This window comes from Copidosoma floridanum, unplaced genomic scaffold (genome assembly GCF_036245765.1).
Source record: "Copidosoma floridanum isolate Cflo_tuat_1 unplaced genomic scaffold, Cflo_Japanese_pri ptg000017l, whole genome shotgun sequence".
NCBI classification, from domain to species: Eukaryota; Metazoa; Arthropoda; class Insecta; order Hymenoptera; family Encyrtidae; genus Copidosoma; species Copidosoma floridanum.
Window position 1 is genome coordinate 172,271 of NW_028321894.1, and position 24,153 is coordinate 196,423.

At 34.9% G+C, this 24,153-nt stretch overlaps 2 protein-coding genes across 2 annotated transcripts; both read right to left on the minus strand.

The window, feature by feature from the left end:
- Positions 1-13,971: 13,971 nt before the first annotated feature.
- LOC149374603 (uncharacterized) lies at positions 13,972-15,309 on the minus strand. The gene has a single exon (XM_089592427.1). It carries the CDS (start codon positions 15,307-15,309, stop codon positions 13,972-13,974), a length of 1,338 nt encoding a protein of 445 aa, XP_089448553.1.
- Positions 15,310-15,659: 350 nt separating this feature from the next.
- Positions 15,660-18,914, minus strand: LOC106647226 (uncharacterized). The gene is made up of 4 exons (XM_089592428.1): positions 18,067-18,914; positions 17,619-17,946; positions 16,776-17,216; positions 15,660-16,703 (listed from the first exon to the last, which is right to left on the minus strand). The coding sequence occupies exons 1-4, from the start codon at positions 18,912-18,914 to the stop codon at positions 15,660-15,662; spliced, it is 2,661 nt and encodes an 886-aa protein (XP_089448554.1).
- Between the last annotated feature and the right edge of the window lie 5,239 nt (positions 18,915-24,153).

Below are 24,153 nucleotides of genomic sequence, written 5' to 3' on the forward strand. Positions count from 1 at the left end.
TTATGCTCGTGGCTTTCTAAAATCTTACAACTAATCTCCATACAGATAATCGTTTTTTTTTTTTTTTTTTTTTTTTTTTTTGTAAACAGTGTCGAAAAAACGAAAGCTCGCCACACGCTTCCACAAAGACATCTGCTCTTTGCACCAGTGGCTAACTCACCTCATCCTTAAACAACGGCATTGACACTCCTGCACGTGTTTACAGCTGCCTGTTTAACCCACATTCTGCTTCATTGCGGATCCCAACAGTAGGTCGTCTACATTTTGCAGACCATATTTGATGACGTTGCAACTCTTGAAGGCTAAAACGTCATGTTACTTTGCTGTTAAGTTAATTTTAGTTACAACCAAAATCTTAAGTATCTTATGAAATAGTTACTTTGAAAATCACTAGGTAGGCTTTATACCACTATTACATTTGCTTTATTTTAAAATTAGTAATTGAAAGAGAATCTTAGAAAGTCGGGAATTGAGAAAAGGACTCGAGGAAAGGTGAAGACTCTAATTAAAGCTTTAGATAGTTATTGGAGGGATTTAATTATAATCACGAGAAAATGATGAAACTCAATAATATAAATAATCAACTCTTGTACTTTATGACAGAGTTATACGAAAAGGTAGAGGATCTGTAGTATTTAATTTAAAGAAATTTCGTTAAGCTTATTAGGAATGTGCCCATTTATCTTTCTATTGATGATAGAGATTCTCCAAATTTTATAGGTCAACATTTTTGTTGCTTTTATCTTCCATGCATAAAACTTTCTAAGTTTTTTGAAACATACACAAATAAAAAGGGATTCCAAGATATCTTTAGATCCTTAGTACACCGTAAGACTGACGTGAATGATATTATTAGGTTTCACCAACTTCGTACTTACCTAAGTGGTAAAGCGTTCGATGTGGTTAAGTCTACACCTTTAATCGATGAATAGTATAGTGTAACTTAGTAAGTTAGCTATTACTACAGTCACCGTCGTAATAATAATTGTTACCTTCAACGTATGTAAGCAAACAAACCTATAAGGTCTGAGTTTGGTAGTGAATCGAGACGTTTTGCTAAGAAAATTTTAAGTCCTATGGAATCGCTTCAAGTATTAGGTTGAGACTTTGGGTCAAGAAATCTGTTTATATCTGTCATCGTTTGCAAATTTTATGTGGGGACAAATGAAGGTTGACAGAAATTTCTAGGTAGTATGGTTCCGCCATTAATCTGAGAAAATTTCAAGATATTCCTTTCGTCACAAATTATTACCTTGGAGGCTATTGAAAACTCTAACACTCTCTCTTAATCGCGATTAAATAAGACTACTCCCAAACAAGTTACTCAAGCACTTATTAATCCAACCTAGGGAAGAAAGACAATCTTGATAAATCCATAACTAAGACAAGTAAATCAGCCAAAGCTCCAACAAGTTGCATTGTCTGCGGTAGTGATCATTATCTCAATGAATGTAACCACTGAAGAACTCATGCAGTAGAATCAAGTAAAGCTTTAGTTGACAAGGAAAAGTTATGTTCCAATGGTTTTGAAGAACTTTAAATAAGAGATTGTGAATCTAAATTATATTATTTGTCTTGCAAAGATTGAAATTATAACTTTTTTGCACCTCTTAAAGACGACTTCCAGTCGTAATTTTAAGGACACCGAAAATAAGGCAACTCATTCTTATTCTTTAAATCATAAGGTTGTTTTTCATTACGAAAGATACCCTATTTAGCGAGGATTTGATAGTTTCTAAACAACTGTTTGGGTTTGAGTGATTGGACTAACTGGTATTAAGATTTAGCTAGGGGTCTCATTAATCAATGTTCTTAGTGTTCGATCATCTCAGAATTCTTTAGTTCCCTACTCAAGTTAAATTTTCAGAAGGCTATCACACTTATCAGTAGCACGAGGAGCTCCTCAGTGAGAATAGCTATGGGTTTAGTTGACTTCAACGTAAGACCCAGATTTCCATCTCTATTGAAGCTTTTGGTTAAAGCTAAAGTGCTACCCCACGCTTCGTCTTATCAATTAACTGTTAATCAATTTAAAGCTGAGTTTTAACACCTAGAGGGGTTAAAAATATCCAATTCTCAATTTTCCAGCACTGATAAGATCGACATTATGTTTAGAGCTGGCGTCCATGTCAGAACAGTGAAAGGTGGGGTCCGTAAGGGCACTTCTAAAGAACCCATCACTACTTGCACTTATCTTGGTTGGTTGATTTCAGGAGCTATAGGTCGAAGCAGCAATTTATTTGTTCAACAAGTATCCTTGCATTAATCTGAAAAGTTGCAAAATATCCACTTGTTGCATTTATTTTGGGAAGCCAAAGAGTTGGTTTGTTGTCCCAAATTTTAGTCAACTCTAGATGAAGCAGCTTATTAGCATCATTTTTTAACTACTTACTTTTAAGATAAAGCAGAACGTTATTCGGTTCAATTGCTATTTAATTTGGATACCTCCGCTTTTTTCAAAAATCGTGAGAGTTCTTTAATTTTATCCATAAACATGATAAGGAGTTTCGAACGTAGGGTTCATTCTAACTTAGTTTTTGTTATTCGTCTGTCGAATTTTTACAAAAGTATCTTGATTTTAACCACATGTGTAAATTTGATAATGAGCTTGCCAATGAATATTGGTACATGACCCATAATGGTGTGTTTAAACAAGCTGGTTCTTCCACTAAGCTGCGAATCGTGTTTAACGTCTTCTGTAACACTTGATTAGGTACCTCTCTGAAAGATCTTCTCTATGTAAGATCAAATTTATTACCTAGTCTGGTAGATCTCATCATCAATTAAAGAAACTATTAGTCTGCATTTTCAATGGATATAGAGAAGATGTTTTGTCAAATCATGTTGCACGAGCAGAATCGAAAATATTTATGTATACTTTGTAGGTTTAAGCCTAATAATCCTGTATAAACTTACTCTTTAAATACTGTTGCTAACGAATTAGCGTGTTCTTAATTCTAAGCCTCTTGGGTTATTTAGCGGCTAGGTTACAATTATAAAGACGAACTTCCAGTAACCTTTTTGGTATTAAACAACAAAGTATACATGAATAACATTATCCCGCGTACTGCTGCTTGAATGAAGCTTAGGAAAATCACAACCAATTGAATAATGTTTTATCTTTAGGTGAATTTTTCATGCATAAATGGTGTGCTAAAACGTCTATACTGTTAAACGATCTCCCACCTAATCCAGTCAGCTGCACATCGTCTATTTTTCTAAAAGAGACTGTTTCTTTTGATCAGATTTTGGATTCAGTGTGGCTTCTGTCAGAAGACGTGTTTTATCATCTATTTCTTCTCCACCCCGAAACTCAAAGAATTAGGTCGAAAAGATCTATCCTCCCTTACATAGCTTGTTTATATAGTTCATTAGGTTGGCTTACACCAATTATAAATAATGTTAAGATCTTGTAACTTATTGAAACAAGACTGGAATTCTGCAATTTTTAAGGATAAGCTTAATAGGATAGCTCTTGGACTAAATGTTTATGTCAGATTTATAAATGACAGTAATAAATTAATAATAAAGTGCCTAGTAAGCGCCCTGGGTCATGTAATGGTTAGTGCTTGCGTTATTTTTTTATTTATTATACGAATAAGTAAAGCGATCAGAAAGCTCCGCGGAAAGTGTGGTGATTGGTGCTTGTGTTTTATTTGTGTTTTTTTTTCTTAAGTACACAACCAATCAGTTCAAGTCTCGGGTTATGTGATGACAAGCACTTGCATTATTATTAAAGGTACTTTGTTATTAAATTTATAGACCAGTAAGTGCCCTGAGTTGTGTGGGGCCTGGCAAGTGCGTTATTTTGTTTCTTTTATATATTAAAAATACAATCAGTTACGCCTCAGATTCTGTGGTGCTTAGTGCTTGCCCTTTCACTTTGTTTAGTTTATAAATAAGTTGACCAGTTAATGCTCTAAGTTATATAGAGATTTGTGCTTGCGTTATAATTTTTATACAGCTCATATATTATAACAGTGACAAGTTAGTGCCCTGGGTTAAGTGGTGATTGGCACCTGTGTTTTTTTCTTTGTCCTATTTATAAATAAAGCAATAAGTAAGTCCTTTAAGATGTGTGGTGATTTGTGCTTGCGTTATTACTATACAAAATATACTGATAAATAAAGTGACTGGAAAGCACCTGGGGTAGTGTTGTGATTGACGTTTGTGTCTTTATTGTACTTATTTTGGTAATCAAAAAAGCGACCAGTTACGTTTCAGGTTATACAGTAGTAGGCACTTGCGTCATTACTTAGTTTTGTTAATTAATAAATTAAGCGACTTGTTAGCACTTAGTATAATCTAGTGTTCAGGGTTCACACTTCTATATTATTTTCATAATTAAATAAAGCGATCAGTAAGTGCTTTAAGTTGTGTGGTGACTAAAACTTGCGTGACTTCATTTATTTTATTAATAATTAAAAGACCAGTTAAGCCCCGAGTTTCGCGTTCATAAGCACTTGCGTCATTACTTTATTTATCTTACTCTTAATCAAAGTGACCTGTCAGCGCTTAGGGTTGTGTGATAATTAGGGTTTGTGTTGTATTTTATTTATTTTATTTGTAAATAAAGCGACCAGTAAGCACCGTTGGTTATGTGGTAACTGGTGCTTAGATTATTTTATGTATTTTAATTATATATAAGGTGACGAGTAAGCACTTCGGAAGGTATAATAACTGGAGCTTGTTAGAACGAAGTTCTTTATGTCGCGTTACTCGGGGGGCTGGAGTTTTAAAACCGACAGATTTTTTTTTTTTAATTAGAAATCTCTTCCTCTCCAGTTTCCCTCCTTACCCCGTCCCCCTCACCAACTGTTCTCTACACACTTCCCCTCTCCTCACTATATATGTATATCTGTCAACCGTGCCGTCTTACTCTTCTGCACACCTTTACCCTCCATTCCCCCTCACATTCCTAAGCAATTAATTTTTGAACAAATTTTAATTTTATTCTCCCACGGTAATTTTTCAATTTTTCTTTTACTTTGAATTTTTTTTTCATTTACAATTCTAAAAAAAAAAAAAAAAAAAAAAAACATTTTCCAATAAAGATATTTGAACCCTCGACCTCCTGCATATGAGTCCTGTACCTTACCCACTCTGCTACGAGCGCTGCCGACTATGGCAACTCGATTTCTTGTACTTATCGTGTGGTTCGTAACTATAATATTCCATTTTTATATGCATTTACTGATACTACATTTAATTCATGATAAATTATGTATTTATTTTCTAAATAATACATCTAAAAAAAAAAAAAAAAAAAAAAAAAAAAAAAAAAAAAAAAAAAAAAAAAAAAAAAAAAAATTTAATTAGCTTAAATATGGTAATGTAGATTAAATATAATAAGGCGCGTTATTACGCATTAAACATTTGTATTTTATGCATTTGATGCATAAAATACCGACTGATTTTTATTAAACCTGAGGTTTTTTTGGCATTACAGTAATGCTAATAATTACTGTTATAAATAAATAAATTATTAAGATAAAGGAAATACAAAAGAATTAAAAAAAGTAATAAGATTAAATATAAAAAAAAGGAATGATTTATAGAAAAAAAAAAAGAATGAAAAAAAAAAGATTAAATATAAAGATAAGAAAGAAATTAAATAAAGGAAATACAAAAATATGAAAAAAAATGTAATTCAATAAAATATGAAAAAAAATAAAACAAGAAATAAAGAAAAAAATGAAAAAAAGTGTAATAAAATGAAATATGAAAAAAAATAGAACAAGAAACGAAAAAAAAAAAATAAAACAAGAAATAAAGAAAAAAAAAACAAAAAAAAAAAAAAAATAAGAAAAAAAACGAAAAAATAAAACAAAAAAAAACAACAAACCAGGGGGGATAAATGGGTCATGGGACCCACGGTAAGAACGAAGTTCTTTAAACATGACATGAGTGTAAAAACACAATTTCTCAGGTAACAAGGGGGTTGCCAGACCCGTAGAAAAACGAAGCTCTATAAACGTTAGTACTGCATTCATGTAGTTTACTAAACAAAAACTTGAAAAACAAATAAAAAAAAAATTAAAAAGATAGTTCAGTACTCACGATGGTTGAACTTCGTGAGTACTGTATTTATGCACGACGTCCTCACGAAGTTCAACCATCGTGAGTACTGAACTATCTTTTTAGTTTTTTTTTTTTTTCGTTTTTCAAGTTTTTATTTAGTAAACTACATGAATGCAGTACTAACGTTTATAGAGCTTCGTTTTTTCTACGGGTCTGGCAACCCCCTTGTTACCTGAGGAATAGTGTTTTTACACTCATGTCATGTTTAAAGAACTTCGTTCTTACCGTGGGTCCCATGACGCATTTATCCCCCCTGGTTTGTTGTTTTTTTTTTGTTTTTGTTTTTAGTTTTTTTTGTTTTTTTTTTTCTTTATTTCTTGTTTTACTTTTTTTTTTCGTTTCTTGTTTTATTTTTTTTTCATATTTCATTTTATTACACTTTTTTTTATTTTTTTCTTTATTTCTTGTTTTATTTTTTTTCATATTTTATTGAATTACATTTTTTAAAATTTTTTTGTATTTCTTTTATTTAATTTCTTTCTTATCTTCATATTTAATCTTTTTTTTATTCCCTTTTTTTTTCATGAATCATTCCTTTTTTTTCATATTTAATTTTATTACTTTTTTTTAACTCTTTTGTATTTTCTTTATTTTAATAATTTATTTATTCATAACAGTAATTATTATTTTTTTTAATTTAGTTGATTCATAGATAAACTGACCAGTATGTGCTTTATATTTTGCGATGATTGGCGCTTGCGTGTTCACTTCATCTGTGTTAATAATTTTTACAGTGACTAGTTAGCGCTTTGGGTTTTGTGGTTATTGGCACGTTTATAATTTTTTAGATTATTTTTTAATAAATGAACTGCCTTACAATTGACTAGAGTAGTGTGGTATGTAGCGCTTGCGTTTTTATTGTATTTATCTTATTATTCAGAAATGCGACCAATAAATATATAAATTTGTGTGTTGACTTGTGCTTGCATTTTTGAAAAATTTTATTAATCAAAAAAGCAGCCACCAACGCCCTGGGTCTAGCGATAGTAAGCGCTTGCGTTATTACCGAATTTATTCTATTAATAAATTGAAGGTTGTGTTGTGATGAACACTTGCGACTTTGTACAAACTATTTAATTAATTATTAACTTGACCAGTTTTTGCAGTGAGATATGTGTCGATTGGTGCTTGCATAGTTATCTTATTTAGTTATCAACAAATAAGACGACCAAAAAGCAGCCTGTGTAGTGTGGTATTTAACGCTTGGATTCTTATTGTTGTTATTGTAATAATCAAGAAAGTGAAATGTTAGTGACTTGTATTATGTGGTTATTGGTGCCTGCATTATTTAATTTATTTTAATAATAAATAACGCATCTAGTGAGCACCCTTGGTTGTATGGTGACAGGCGGTTGCATTATTAGATTCATTATATTTATAAATAAAGTGACCAGTAAGCACTTAAGGTAGTGTGAAGATTGGCACTTAAGTAATCTTTTCATTCTATTAATGAATAATACGACTAAAAAACGTCTGGGGTAGTGTGATGATTCGTGGTTTTGTATTTTCTCAATAAATTATCATATTAAATGAAGCAAATAGTGTTAATAAATAATGTGCGGTGATTGGCACTTGCGTAATAACTCTATTTGTTTTATTTATAAGTAATGTGGCTTGTAAGTGCTTTAAGTCTTATGGTCATGGGTGCTAGCATTATTTTTTAAATTATTTTGTTAATCAATATAGTTCTTAGGAAGCGCCAAGCGTTGTGTTCTGCTTAGTGTTTGCGTTAGATAACTATTTTCATTTATAAATAAAGCGGTCAGTTAGTGCCCCAGGTTGTATGGTAATTGGTACCTGTGTTATTATCTTATGTATTCAATTTATAAGTAAAGCAACTAGTTAGTACTCTGTGTCGTAAAAATGATTTTTGCTTGCGTTATTAATTTATAAAATCTACCAATACATAAAGCATTTAGAAAGCGCTATGGTAAGTTTGGTGTTTGTCACTTGTGTTTTTATTTTATTCATTTCAACAACTAGACAACTAATCAGTTAGCACTGAATTTAGCTACCAGTAAGCACTTGCGTTTTTACTTTATTTGTTTTTTTTTTAATAAGTAAATTGACTAGTTAGCACCCTGGGTTGTGCAGAGATTGGCACTTGCGCTATTAATTTTGTATATTTTATTAATAAATACAGTCACTTGTAAATGCTTTTAAAAATACAGTGATTGGTCCCTTCATTATTTTATTATTTTGATTAAAGAAATGAAATAACAGGTAAGTAATACAAATTGTTTGGTTTGTTTGCAAATTCGTTAATTCATTCATTTTGGTAATTAGAAAGGCCACTAGCAGCACTCTACGTTGTTGAATAATTTGCGCTTGCGTTATAGAGTTTATATATTTAATTGATAAATACAGTAAATTGTAAGCACCCCAGGTTATTTGCTGTTTGGTGCCTGCACTATTTAATTGATTTTAATAACGAAAAAAGCGACCAGTATGTGCCTTAGGTTGTTTATGGATTGGTAGTTGCGTTACAATTTTATGCTTAATACTAAATAATAAAGTGACTAGAAAGTGCCTTGGGTAGTGTAGTAATTTGCTCTTGCAAATTAATAGTATTTATTTTATCGTTTTAGAGAACGACTACTAAAAGACCTAAGTTGTGTGATCATTGGCGCTTGCATTTTTATTTTTCTATATTTTAAAAGTAGATTAAGGATTAAATTAATAAATATTGTGACTATCAAGCGTTCCATGTTGTGTTGTAATTAAAGCTTGCATTATTTATTTATTCTATTTATAAATAAAGTAAGCAGTAAGCACCCTTAACCGTTTATTGAGCTTCTCTAGCGTTATTATTACATTTTTTGTACTGATAAAAATAGCGACAATAAAGTGCCCCAGATAGTAAGGTCAATGATGCTTTGACTTGTACTCTATATTGGAAAGCGATCAGTAAGCACCCCAGATTGTGGGATCTTGGCCCTTGCGTTAAAGTTTTTTTTAATATTCAATTGTAAGTACAGTAAGTAGGAAGCACCCTAAGTTATGTAGTAAGCGGCACCTGCATTATTTTATTTATTATATAAATAAAAACAGCAACAAGTCAGTGCCTTGGATTGTGTTGTGGCTGGCCCTTGCGTTATATTTTTTATTTTATTAATTAAAAAAGCGTCTAGTCTCTTACCGGGTGAAGTATTGATAAATTCCTGCATTATCATTTTATGTACTTTTTTAATAGATACAGTGACCAGTAAGCACTCCAGGTCGTTTATTGACTGGCACTTGGGTTATTTTATTAATTTTATTAATTAAGGAAGCCAACAGAACCAGGTCAATATTTATTTATTGTTCAACTAATTACCTTATTAACAATTTTCTTACAGTTTATTTGTCAACGAAGATCAAAAAAACTGTATAAGTTATAACTTAACACTGTAGCTTAAAAATCGTACAATTTTTTGCAGGTAATTGCTTTATTGATGAAAAATTTCTACTAGATACTCAAATTATGTTCATCATGTTGAAGCTGCTCAAACTTTAGAGTTAGAATAATACGACATAAACGTGTTTAGGATATTTCAAGTCTCATGCGTATTTGAGACTTGCCACTAAGGAAGTATCCTACTTAAGTGATGTCATCTTGTCTATTTTTTGTTTTTTTCCGTGGGTACGTATATATACATATGCGACTTGAATTTGTAGCATTTATTACATATTTTTGTTGCTTGATTGTTCTTTCTCTTACCTCATTCGTAACCTATACTGCCAGTGACTTGGTTTTATTATGCTTCCTCATGTTTTATTAGGTAACTGACAAAGATATTCTTAACACTGGCGCATTCGACATAATTGTCCATAATTACCGTATTTTCCAAAATGTCGAATATCCTTTACTAGAAGCCACTGTCCCTTAAAATTTTAAAATACCTCCCAACTGAACCGTAGACCTTAATTTGACGATTCTTGAAAATCTTGACTTAACACTTCAGTTTATTTTGTTAACAGCATTTACGCTTTTTTTTTCGTAGCCGTTAGTTTTGTAACTAATCTTTACAGTGCCTTATACTTTTGAGAAGGTATCGCTGACCCTAACATTTAAGGTGTAAGTAGAGTGGTAACAAAGTAGACACACCTAACCTATAGCTGTCTGGCACTTTCGTTACTTTTGGGAAAATTACACTCGAATATAATTTTTCAAAAATTTTCTTATCTTTGCCTTTAAAAGCCTTATCAAAAGTATTCTGATGATAGAGTTCAATAGAAGAGATTTGAAGTGTTTAAAGAAAAAAGTCGCAATGATTCTAAAATTAAAACAGTGTGGTGAAGGAGTGACTTGAGTAACGGCAAAGACAGAAAAAAAGAGTGGATGGAAAAGGACTTGAAGATAATTAATGTTAAAAATAATGGAATTTCGATTAATGAATTATAGTTTATGACAAAAAATTGGCGTGCAAAATAATGATAAAATTAAATAAAATGTATATAAAGGACTCTACAGCACTGCAAATTTATGTGAGAATTAGTTGGAGAAATCAAAGTTAAAAGACTTTCATCATTCTAGTTCGTTTTCTACTGAGATGAAAGTATAAATAAATGATTTAAAATGTGTTAATGCAAATGTGTTTAACAGAGAAATATTAAAGTACATGATACAAATGCTTTAATAATCGTTAATTTTTTATTGGTTTATTAATCATTGTATTTAAAGAATTTAATAAGACAGTTGAGCATGTAAAAAGTAAAATATAAATATTTGAATTAAAAAAAAGGAAGATGCAAACGAAAACAACTTAAGGACATTAAAAACTGATTAAACGAGAGAAAAGCATGTTTTGAAAGAGAAAAATATGGACCTTTTAAGATACGATATGCGAGAATAAGACAAAGCAACTATACATGGAAGCAAGGTGGTGCTCAGCAGCAACGAGGCAGGTGCTAACAAAAACAACAACAATGTCAGTGGCATCATCGTAGTGAACAGAGCTAAGGTCTTAGAGGTGGTACAGGCTCTAGTCAATATCGTCGATGAGGTGGTTAGCAACAGAATAATCAAAAGTTTTAACACGAATACAATAACGTATGTAGTTTGAATGCGATATTTAGGGACATACTTATTAAGTCGTGTGTTAATGTAAACAGCTTTTCCAGTAAGGTTGAATGGTTACTCGATAGCGGTTGCTCAGATTATGTTGTAAAATATAATTAAAACTTTCTTAATCTTTTAAATTAAAAGAGCTCATTTATGTAAAAGTTGGTAAGATTAAGCGAGAATTAAGTGTTAATGGAAATAATTAAAACCATGAGAAATGTTTCTTACGTAAAAGAGATAGATAGAAAAATAATAAGTAACAGAAAAGTAAATTTAGTTATAAAATTGTTTCAACAGTTAATATTACCAAATTTTTGATCCAAATAAAATTTAGCTGCATCAGCTATTAAAAATAATGATATTTATTATAACATGAGTCAAACGATGAAAAGTGATTCAATTTAATGATAAACAGTGAGTTAATAAAAAAAAAATTGTATAGAGCAGTGGATTATGCTAATATTATTCATTAAAAAAAAAGTGTTATAAACTCATCTGCTATATGATTCTGCTAGAGGGTAAAAGTCCAATTTTTTTAAATGTAGAACTTTTTTGAAAAATGAAATGCACAATTTTCCATTTTATGATGACAGATCAAAGGCGAAAGATATTGTGGATATTCTACATTTCAATTTAAATTGACCTCGGAGTATTACTGGTTTGGATGGTGAAAAATTTTTATTAAATTTTATTGATGATATAAGTAAAGTTCCCTAGGTTTCTTGTATTACATAAAAAGATGAATAGATGTAACAGATGTTGCTTTATCAACGATTATTACCTAATTATTAGTAAAACAGAGGAACAAATGAAAAAATTAAGATATAATACAGATAAGGAATATATACATGAGGATGTAACTAAGTTTTTAAGTGAAAGAGGTATCTCTGTTGAACAGTGTTGACCTAACGTTCATTAGTAAGATAAAACGCCAAAAAAGTATAACAAGGATTTTGAAGATACGCCTAAATGTAAAAAAGGTGAGGGTACGTAACAGATTCTGTGCCGAAAGAGTTAAAATGGTAGCTTACTACAAAAATAGAGTTATTAGTAATACTGTGAAAAGAAATAAGATGCTTTTTTGAATTGTGTTTAGAGAAAAGGTTAGTATTAAAAATAAAAAAGTTTGTGCAATTAAAGTTTTTGTTAGGTACCAGAAGAAAAAAAAAATTTTAAATGGAACAAAAAAGCTGGTTTTAGAATTCTGTTTGGTAGTAAGAATATTATTTATGGATTAAAGATTAGTAATAAAATTGGCAATTAAAATACAAACTGCAATGATAAAAATAAAAATTTGAATTAAAAAAAAAGCAAAGCCAGAGAGATACAGAAATGACAATTTTGTATACAAGAATTTTATTAATGTCAATTCAACAAATACTGACTGATCTGTTTCTCATAATAATGCGATAATAATGATAAATTCAAAAAATGGAAAAAGGCGATGGATAAAGAAATAGATTATTTTACTTAAAATTAAACTTAAATTTCTGTAAATAATCTATATGATAAAAGAGTTTTAGATTTAAAATATTTTTATATTTAAAAGCTAACAATGCTTGCAAAGCTAGGTAAGTAGTAAAATGAGGTTAGCAAAATAACTAACTTGATGATACCTATTTACAAGTAGCAAAAATGCAAGCTTTAAAAATTTTGCTTTCCTTTTGTTGTCACAATAGTTTAATCATACATTAAATGGATGCTAAGACGGCCTTTTTTAACGGTGAAGTTAGATCTAAGGTTCATGTCAAGCAGACACAAGACTATGAAAATGGTTTTAACAAAGTTTTAAAACTAAATGGAGTGTTGTAAAAAGGATCAAAAGAAAGACCAAGAGCTTAGTATGAATATTTTGATACATGTATCAATAAATGAGAATTTGTAAGAAATAAAAATAATTGTAGCTTTCATATATTATCTTTAAAAAATGTAACTGTATACTTTAATCTTTTTGTAGATGACTTACTTTTTTTCTAAAAAACTGGAGAAAAATCTAACTTTGTTAAGTGTACGAGACGTATGCGTTAGCACACACTAGGTTTGGATAGGATAATTGGAAAAACACAATGAAACACAGTAAAATTAGACAGCATAAAAATAACAACTTTTAATGTCACTTACAGGCCAAGGAAACACAGTTTATATACACAAAAATTGTAAAGGTCAAATTTATACCGGAGAAAATAAATACTGTCTTTATTTTTAAATCAACGAACTATTAAAATATATAAAGGTGAAGAATGTAGAAAGAAAAGAGTCAAGTTGAATAACATGATATGTAAACACGCACTGGCCTTGAGCTCGCAAGAGATTTTGAAAGTTACTCGAAATAAATGTGAAACTGAAAGCACACATAGAGTATAACTGATTGAAATATTGAATAACTATAAACCACTGTCTGTAAAAAATGCACAATTACTGTCTGTGAAAATACACAAGAGTTTCACTGAGTCTTGCTGTTGATAATCACTGGTAGTTCGATGAGATTAACTATTTGAACTGGTCTGCAAATTATGCAATGAGCAACTTAAACAAAGCACTAAGTGCACTGCACTGCACAACTGAGTTTTGTCAACTGTATAGCGAGAGTTATTCAGAAGATTTACACTAGCATTTAAGGTGATGTATGCACCTTTGAATGCTAGAGTTTGGCAACGTAAATTAAGAGAGTCTATCCTTGACGAGAGCTGAGTTTAATCTGGCGCTTACAGTATACAAAGCTTGCCGCGTGAATATGCACACACACACACCTGCAGCGCGTCAAGTCGACCAAGTGCACACGCACAGAGCGTTAAGCCGACAGAGACTACAAGTGTACACTGTGTACACAAAAGCCGGGCCTACTGTCAGTCGCTCTCATTTCCAACATTCCGCCCGCCGTCAGTCAACGGCTGACAACAGCCGTAGACCGGCAGTGGCACCAACTTGTGAAGTGGTCTTTTGAGAGCGCCCACTGAGGTCTTGACAGTCACTACTCCAACCAGGCCATCCTTGCCTGGGTGGACGTCGACGACTCTGGCCAGCGGCCACTTTCCTGGTGGTAGAGTCTCACTAGTTATAAGCACCAATGAGCCTGTCTTGATGTCATGAGCTGGAGTATGCCACTTGGAGATTGAGTTTAATCTAAGCAAGTAGTGTGTAGACCACTGCTTCAAAAACCTTTGTTTTTGAGCTTGGATTAGCTGCCAGCAAATGAGCCTTGCTGGAGGTAAATCCAACAAGCACGGTTCTTGTGGTGAGTTTAGCGCCGATACTACTAAGAAGTGTCCTGGAGTGAGCGTGTCTAAATCCTCTGGATCATTAGTAAGTGGTTCTAGTGGTCTAGAGTTAAGTATTGCTTCGATTTGAGTGAGCAACGTCGTGATCTCTTCAAGCGTGTAAATAGTCCCTCCCATAGTCTGATGGAGATGGTGTTTTATCGACTTTACTACTGCCTCCCATTTTCCTCCCATATGAGGAGCAGATAGAGGGTTGAAGTGCCACGACGTTTCATCTTGGGCAAGCATGGCTGATGGATGAGAATTTTGACTGATTGCTTCTGAGTATAACTGTTGAAGAGCCCTGTCTGCACCAACGAAGTTCGTCCCACAATCAGAATACAACTTAAATGGACGTCCTCGACGTGAGACAAATCGCCAATACGCTGACAAGAATCCTTCAGTAGAGTAATCTGTCACTGCTTCAAGATGCACAGCAGAGTTCAAAAAACACACGAACACACATATCCAACCCTTGTATGTCTTCGACCCTCTGCCGCGCCAAGATTTGAGATGTATCGGACCTGCGTAGTCGATACCTGTGTGAGCAAACGGTCTGGAGGGAGTCACACTGGCCTCGGGTAACTGTTCCATGAGTTGTTGTGCTCTTTGTGCCCGGTACCTGGTACATTTGACACAGTAGAGGATTCTGGATCGGATGGGGGCCCTTCCACCGATTATCCAAAACTCTTGACAAGTTTTGCTAAGATTGAGCTGAGTTCCTTCGTGTAGAGTTTGCCGATGAGCCTGATCGATAACCAAACTGGTGAACTGAGCTTGACAAAGAAGTAGGGCAGGATGTTTTGCATCAGGTCTGAGCTTGGCATTTATGAGTCTGCCTCCCACACGCAGTATGCCAGCATCATCAGTATATGCCATCAACCGGTGGAAAACATGGCCCTTTGGGAGAGAACCTGATTTGAGCATCTTAATTTCCTCTTTGAAACATTCCTGTTAAGTTAATCTGATGAGTAAGAGCTTAGCTTGAGTGATGAGTTCTGCAGTGATAGCTACGGATGATTCCTGGTGTGTGAGTAAGGCTTTGAACTTGGCACAAGCAAGTAAGAGGGTGGCTGTGATACGATAGAGTTTGTGCAATGTGAAGCTGGACTGAGTGAGCCTGAGTAGGAACTCGGAGTCTGAGACTGATGACACCAATGCTAACACCCGACGCGCCTCTGTCTCATCCTCCACCTCGACGTCACTCGGCTGCAGAGGCCAACCATCCTTGGGTTGTATCATCCACTCTGGTCCATGCCACCAGAGCCTATGCTCAATTAATTGTGAAGTGAGAATTTCTCTAGAGGCACAGTCAGCAGGATTCCCCTTTCCAGGGACATGTCTCCAATGTGCTGCATGAACCAGATCCTGAATTGCTGCAACTCGATTCCTGACGAAATCCTTCCACTCATTTGGATGAGAAGAAATCCAATACAGTGTGACTGACGAATCTGTCCATAAGTAAATGTTGCTAATATTCTGATATTGAGTGTGAGTTGGTTGGTGACATACTTAGTGAATTTAGCCAGGATGAGAGCTGCTGTCAACTCCAACCTTGGTATTGACATCCTCTTCAGTGGTGATACTTTCGTCTTGGAGCAGAAGAATGAGCTTAACGTGGCTGAGTCTGACTTTATCACCAGGTAAATAACAGCACCCATAGCATCCTGAGACGCATTAGCAAAGCCATGGAGTTCCACTGCAGAAGAAGGATGGGCTCCAAGCCATCTAGGAACCGTCACTCTGGAGAGTTTGGCTAGACCATCTCGTATTTGTAGCCACCTCTGAGCGATAGCATCTGGTATGGGTGTATCCCATATAATTTTGAGTAGCCACAATTCCTGAATGATTAGTTTGGCTGCAACAATCACTGGAGCAACTATTCCAAGAGGATCGAAGATTTGAGATATTTCTGAAAGAATTGTTCTCTTCGTTGGAGTTTGACTGAGAGGTTTGAGTGTACATTGAAAGGTGAGATTGTCTGAAAGTGGTTTCCAAACCATTTCGAGTACCTTAGCATCGCAGTCATTGAGAGAGAGTGCTGATTCTTCACTGGAGTTTGAGTAACTGAATCCTGGCGAGTTTGAGAGCCATTTAGCCAGGGGCAATTCGCCCGCCATGCACAGCTCCTTGAGTTGAAGGGCCTGCTCGTTCAACTCATCTGGAGTCTCCGCTCCACCAAAAATGTCGTCCACATATCTGCCGCCTGTGAGAATCTGGGCCACCTGGGGGTAACAGTACCCTTCATCCTTCACCAGCTGCAGCAGTGAGCGTGTGGCCAGAAATGGAGCAGGCCTCGTCCCGTAAGTCACTGTGGTGAACTAAAAGTGAGCTTCCTCGTGAGTTTGGCTATGCCAGATGATTCGCTGAAGATCCCAATCGTCTGGATGAACCTTGATCTGACGATACATCTTGGAGATGTCCGCAGAGAAAGTCCATTTGAATGTGCGTAACCAGAAGAGTATATCTGTTATGTTGGGCAGTAGATTAGGTCCCGTGTGAGTTATGCTGTTGAGTGAATGTCCAGAGGAAGTGAGGGCTGATCCATTGAAAACCACCCTGATTTTGGCGTTGTCTCCATCTTCCTTCAATACGCCGTGATGAGGCAGATAAAAATAAGGCTTGATGTTGAGCTCATCTGCAAGCACCGGTCGCATATGGCCAAGACTCAAATATTCGTTCATGTAATCTGTATAGAGCTTGTCGTACTTGTCGTCTGTTTTGAGCCAGGCCACCGTGCGATCGAAGCATTTACGAGCACGGTTGACTGAGTTGCCCAGCAGAGATGGAGATTGTTTCAGTGGAAGCTTCACCACGTATCTTCCGGTGCTATTCTGAGAGTGAGTTTGCACGAAGTGGTCCTCACACTTCTGTTTCTCTGGTGTAAGCTGTGAGCTTGACTTTAAAGGGACCTCTTCTTAAATCCAGAAGTTGATGAGTTATTCCTGAAGTTTATATTCTATTTTTGAAACGATATGGTGAGTGTGACGAGTAATCTTTGTAACAGGCTGGTTAACGCAACCCGATTAAATCCAACCAAACAGTGTACGTTGAGTGATAGGTTCTGATAAAGAACCTCTGAGCAGATCTGAGGTGATTATAGCTGAATAGTAGTCAGTGCCAAGTAGCAAGTCTATGTCTCGTGGCAGAAAGAAATGGGGGTCAGCTAACTCCGGAAACTCCGTATGCAGCCACGATCTTGTCTTACATTGAAAAGATGGTAGTGGAGCTGTTACTCTAGGCAAGACGTGGAGCACCACATCGACGCTGGAGTCGGAATATAATGAAAACAATCTGAGTTCCACTTTACCAAGTGCTTTACTGACTACGTTGCCTCCAATGCCCAGGATACAGATGTTGGACTTCGTGCGTGTCAGCTGCAGACGCTTCACAGCATCTTCCGAAATATATGATAATTCTAAACCTTGATCGATCAGAAGCCTGAGATGATGATGTGCAGCTGGAGCACGTACCTGGGCTACTGCTGTTGGCAACAAGATAGATGAGCAACTAGATGTTTGATTGGACGATGTGATTCTTGTTGAGTTTGACTTGATGTTGACTCTGGGATGAGTATTATTAGATGTGGAGTTTCAACGATGAGTGTGTCTAATGACTGCGCTGATTTCCTATTCTTGATGTTGAGTCGGCTGAGACGCGAGCCTGCTGATCGGTTGCAACAACCGAGCGCCGTGAATCATGGTATGGTGAGCTTTACCACAGGTTTGGCACCTCTTCGTGTTCATACACTCAGCGGCAGCATGGCGGCCCAAACAGTTGAAGCATAAAGGCTTTTCATCCACAAACTGGTATCGTTGGTCAATGGAGAGGGCCGCGAATGCCGGACAGCGAGCAACAAAATGTTGCTGGTTGCAGTACGTGCACGGGAACACTGGAGGAGCCGGTCTATCATCCTGTGACCGAGCCGAACTCCCAACCCGATTCTGCTGAGCGTTGCTGCCCGGTTGAGTGTTGCCGAGCGGATGAGTTTGACCTGTATGAGCGTGCTGAGCTTTGCTTGGTTTGGATTGAGTCTTACTAGATGTGGATGAGTTATCTTGTCTCTTGGTTGACTGAGCATCAACTATCTCCAAGGCTTGGGCCCGCTCGATCAAAAACTCCTCCAAGGCTTCGCATGCCAGGAAGTCGGCTCTTGCAGGTGTCGATGTTTCCCACGCCTCTTTGGTGGGTCGATCCAACGCTTGGAGCAGCTCATCCACGAACAAGGCATCCAGCACCTCTTGAGCAGAGCCAAGGCCAGAAATAAGCCTGCGGGGCTTTCGACTCTCCATTGCCAAATCCATCAGCGACCCAACGCTGCTAACACGCATCGGTGGAATGCGTCTCTTAGCCTGCAGCAGCTGTGCGAGCACAAACCGCTTATTTTCATATCTTTCGAGCAGAGCATCCCAAGCGATCTTGAAGGATTCAGCAGTGAGAGGGAGTCCCTCAATGAGCTTTGCTGGCTGGCCCGAGAGCGACGCTCGCAGGTAGTAAAGGCGCTCCAAATCGGTGAGCCTCTCGTCTTCCATAATACTTGAGAAAAGATCTCGGAAACTCACCCATTCTGTGGTGTTTCCAGAGAATTGCGGAAGCTTAATTTTCAAGAGCTTGCCTCGTTGAGTGTGCCACACCTGCAGTGCGCCAAGTCAACCAAGCGCACACGCACAGAGCGTTGAGCCGACAGAGACTACAAGTGTACACAGTGTACACAAAAGCCGGGCCTACTGTTGGTCGCTCTTATTTCCAACATTAAGAGATTATCATACAAAAGTTTTTAAATGAAAGATTTAAGTAAAATGAGTACTTATTAAGGTATTTGCATTAACCATGGCTATAAAAATAAAAAAATGCCACTTGAAAAACTAAATTACAACATTAGTAAGAAAGTATAATATTTTAAATTTAAAATCTTATTTGATTCCTATAAAAACAAATTTGAAATTCTTACCAGTGCAATCAATGTGTGATAAGACTGAGTTGAGAAATTCGATTGGAGCTCTTTTGTATGTTAGTCAAGAAACTAGACCTGATATAAGCTTCAATGTCAACTAATAGTTATGGTAAAACATTTTTTAAATATGCTTTAAGAACGTTGAAACATTTCTTCTTGACAAAAGACTAACAATTAGCTTATAAAGAGATTAATAATAATATCATTAATTATTTCTTGATGCTGATTGAACTGGTGACATCCATGCCTCAAAAGTTATTGACAGACTATGTCCTAAAAATTTATCGAAAAGTAATTTATTAAGAATCCAGAAAACAGAAGAGTGTTAAAAAATTATCAACAAAAACTTAGTTTGTAGCATTGTTTGAATGTGTAAGTAGATAAGAAGTTTTAATATGTTTATTGCTTGATTTAGATACTAAAGTTAGTAATACAATTGAAAAGTATGAAGAGAATTTTGTTTCTTCAAGTATAGCTAGATTCATAAAGTTTCCTGAAAAGTCGAAATGTATTAAAAGTCGTTATTACTTTGTAAATTGAAACTTTGTAAAACACGATACTGATATTGCAAAAGTTAATTCAGGGAAAAATAAAGCAGATATTTACTAATTGCAAGTCGTTAGTACCAATTAATTGAAAAATTTTCCATGTATGGTTATTATAGTATAAATGAAAGGAGACGGAATAGAATATAAGCGAATTTATATCACTCATGTAACTAGTGACATATATTGTGCGGCATGAATACTATGAGTTTAAAAAGATATGTATATGTACTTTGTATAGTGATACAGTTAAGTACACAGAATATAACCATTACTGCTCACGCACGCTCTCGCAGAGTCTCTTTCAGTATCAAGAGGGAATATTTTTTGAATAAAAATAATCTTTTTTTTGTTGTAAAGATATTAAGTTATGTGTTAATTGATAAGACATTATTGATTCACTACCTTATAGCCAATATATTTAACACTTGGCAATTCTCTAACTATTAAAAAAGCTCATCTGCATATTTTCCTTCGTTATCACCCGTAAACTCATAAGCCTTTCAGGAGTATGATGATGTGGAATCAGGGACCATTTTCTCTGTATCCTTTAATGGGGCAACTTTATGCAATCTGGTTCTTCTGAACTCTAGAATTGGGCTGGCACTGCCAACAGTCCTCCTTCCCGTGCTCGTTGTTTCTAAATCATCGATGGTTTGAAAGTCTGCGTAAGTCTTTATTTCTTTCACTGCATAAGCTTTCTTGTCTTTTCTGATAAGGCCGTAGTTCTGAACAGAACTTTGTCTTTTGATAGTCTGAGTACCTAGATTAAACGGCAGAGGGGTAACCGTTGTAGTCCATCTTCAAATACCTCATCCGTAGATTCAGCTGTTTGTAACTCTTTAGTTGCACATTCCGATCCTAAGGTAGAAGAGATGGCTATCTTTAACCACGCTGATTCTCTAAAGTTACTTTAATCTATGTTTTTAATTAAATTTCTTACCATCCTTGCATTGTTGGCTTCTTTCTTTGGCCTCTAAGCTCTGGCTCCCTTTGGGTAGGAGATAAGCCGCTAAACTAAGTTTTACCATTACTTGACTTTTTGTTTGTCAGTTTCTTATTTGTACTTTTGTTTGTCCTAATACATCTCCCCTTATTTTTGCTTTAACCTCCTCCTATTACTTACATACTCTAGCCTTTACTCTTATTTGGCTTATTGGCTTTGTTTATTATACCCCCTTTCTGTACTTGCATTTATTTCAAACCAGATCATCTACGTTTCCTTATAATTTAAAAATGAAATATTCACTACAACTAGTCTCATACAGTGTGAAAGAGCTTCAAGTGGATTCCTTCAAAATCAATTGCTAGACGATTATTTTGATTTCATAGTCCTCCTACTTTTTCTTAGGAATGACAAGTTATTTTTTGAGATCGCCAGATTTCTTCCACTGGCCTTCTTATTGAAACCAACTACACCTTAAGTACTCCCTGATGATGCCCGCCTGATTGGCTAAAACACATGTACCTGAGGAGCCCCTAAAAGTGCTAGATTTGACTACGTTGACCTAGGAGGATTTTTTGCAAGGTACTTATTATCTCGTGGGAGAGTTTCTATGGAGAGTAAAAATATCCCCCAAGAGTATAAGTGGTTGCTCTCAGTATCTGCTCACTCTGGAGATTAGGGATTAGGGTCCCTAAAAGGTTGGGATTAATTGTGATTGTAAATGTCTTCTCTCTTGCTGATTTTTCCCTATCCCCTCTGCCACTGATATGATGGTAGGTGTTGTGTACGTCATCGTGTACGTCATCATCGTGACGATCGGTATCACAGAGTCCGTCAGTGGTGTATATCGGTCATAGTTACTCTCGAATGATTGCATTAACTCATTCTCTATACCAGACGTGCCCGCACTGGCATGCTGACTTTCCAGTCTACATAACATTGGCAGGGGTGTCCTTTATGTCAAACCCTTTGGTCTTTGCCTACACGCAGTAATCTGACTCTCTAGATCCTCTTAACTTAACCTATCTCTACGTGATAATTCTCTGTGAATTAACTTTCTAATTGTATTTATTTACCAACACATAAATCTTGCTCCACTTTTTTATGCGTCATGAACATTCACTCTATCCCTGCATGCACTTACACACTTGTTTGCTCGTACCATCTAGTAATTCTATCCCCATACCTCACTTTAGTGTACTATGCACAGTACTACAACCTTTGAAATACCCTTAAAATCTTATGACGCTGCCGCAAGCTCGTCCTAGGATCGACAATAATTTGGTTACACAGCTGGCATTTCATAATTTTTTTCATGGCAGCAGTCCTCTCGTCTAGGTTGCTACTTTTTTCTATTATATTTCTCATCTCTTTCTTAATACTTTTCTCATTCTAATTTAAATTACTTATCTCTCTTTGCTATTTCTTACTATGTTACCTGTATCTTTTTTTGTATTTCTCAGTATCCCTTTACGCTAATCTCTTCTTATACTCTCTCTCTCTCTCTCTCTCTCTCTCTGCTAACCAATGCAAACTGTCAAATGCTATGCAGAAGGCCTGCATGGATGCGCGCGCCCCTTCCTTTGCATTCAAAACATACAGAGATGTGTAAAACTAGCAAATTGTTAAAGTTTTTAATTAAATAAGGCATTGACGTGACACTCCCACCATTAATTTATTTCTGATAGGTCATAAGCATATCTATATCCCTTTTCCTTCTCACACACACATTTAATTCAATCAAACTTAAGAAACATTCATCTTTTTTTATAGTAACTATCGTCCTTATCTCTTCTCTTTGCTCGTCTTCATTATATTAAATAATGTGCTATAAAGACATTTATAAAAAATATATATTTATACTCGTAAGCTTTGCACCCTACGCATCCTGCGTGCGGACCCCCTAAGGAAATCTCATTTATTTGGAAAATTACATCAAATTAATTAATTTAACTAAACACTGCTCTAGAAAAACTAAATATTGTTTCTTCAAAAGATAGTAGACTTTAATGTTTATAATAAGTATTTATTTAAGTGAAAGGTGTGATATTACTAGAAGATTTAAGAATATAAAATAAAATTAACGATATATTCAACGAAGCTGCTACTCTCATGTTACCTCATAAATTAGGATAATTGTTCGCAAGGTTATTACTTTCAGAAAATATTTTTAGTCAAAACATTTGTAATAAATACAAAACCCATTCAACAGAAGATTTCATTTTCATTAAAAAAGAATTAGGTCTTTTGCGCATAACTTAAATTCTTGCAAAAAAAGATAAGTTTTCTAAACCGTTCAATTTACCTACACCTAAAAATATTGATTGTGTACAAAAAACTGATAACTTACAGAAAATCGTTTTTCGTAAACAAAAATGTTCGTTTACAATATCAATGCCATATTAGGAATCGTCTGTGCGTATAAATATCTGTACGTCATACATAATAAAATAATTTTCTAAATTAAACTCAGTTAACAATTATAAAGGAGGGAAAAAGTCATACAGCAAAAAAAAACATTAACGTATAAGTTCCCTTTTCATAATGTCCTTATCCAGTCTAGTAAAATCGGTGAGCTTGTTAGAAGACGTAAAAATAACATTAGGTTTGGATCATAAATTAATTTGACTAAGTTCTGCTTCTGACTTTAAAACATATGGAAGTATGATTTTTGGTGCGAGAATGGAACCAGATTGAAATCCACCCTAATCTTATGAGTGATTTTTTTTTGTAGTATATTGAGGTCACTAACTTTAACTTTAAAATATTTGTGAGTAATAAATTAAGAGTACTATTTGTTCCTAAGAAGTCTTTTTGCCTTATGTAAGTTTTAATTACTAAATTTGCGATCACAAAGTTTGACAACTTTATCATTGAAAGAAAAAGCTATCATACAATTTTATAAAATAAGGTTATGTGAAAGGAAGTTTAAGGGTCTATCAGACGATGAAGGCTTACGATACAAATGAAAACTTCAAGAAAAGTCGGTAATACGAATAATGATCAAATTTTAAAAGGCAAAAAACAGGCAACTCTCTTCTCAATAGTAAATTTGAATTAATCCATGTACCTATTAAAATTTTTAGTGATTGCTGAATAAAGTCTTTTTTTATCAACAAAAAATAATTATCAACGTAACGACGATAAAGAAAAAAAGTGTTGTTACATCTAGAAAGGACACAATCTCAAGACCTTCCAGCACTGTTTCTGCGAACAAAGGTGAACAACATTTAGCCATAGAAGTACTACAATATTGACTATGTGTAATGGCATCGAAAATAAAATCATTTGAATTAATAAGAAATTGAAGGTCATTGATGAACTTA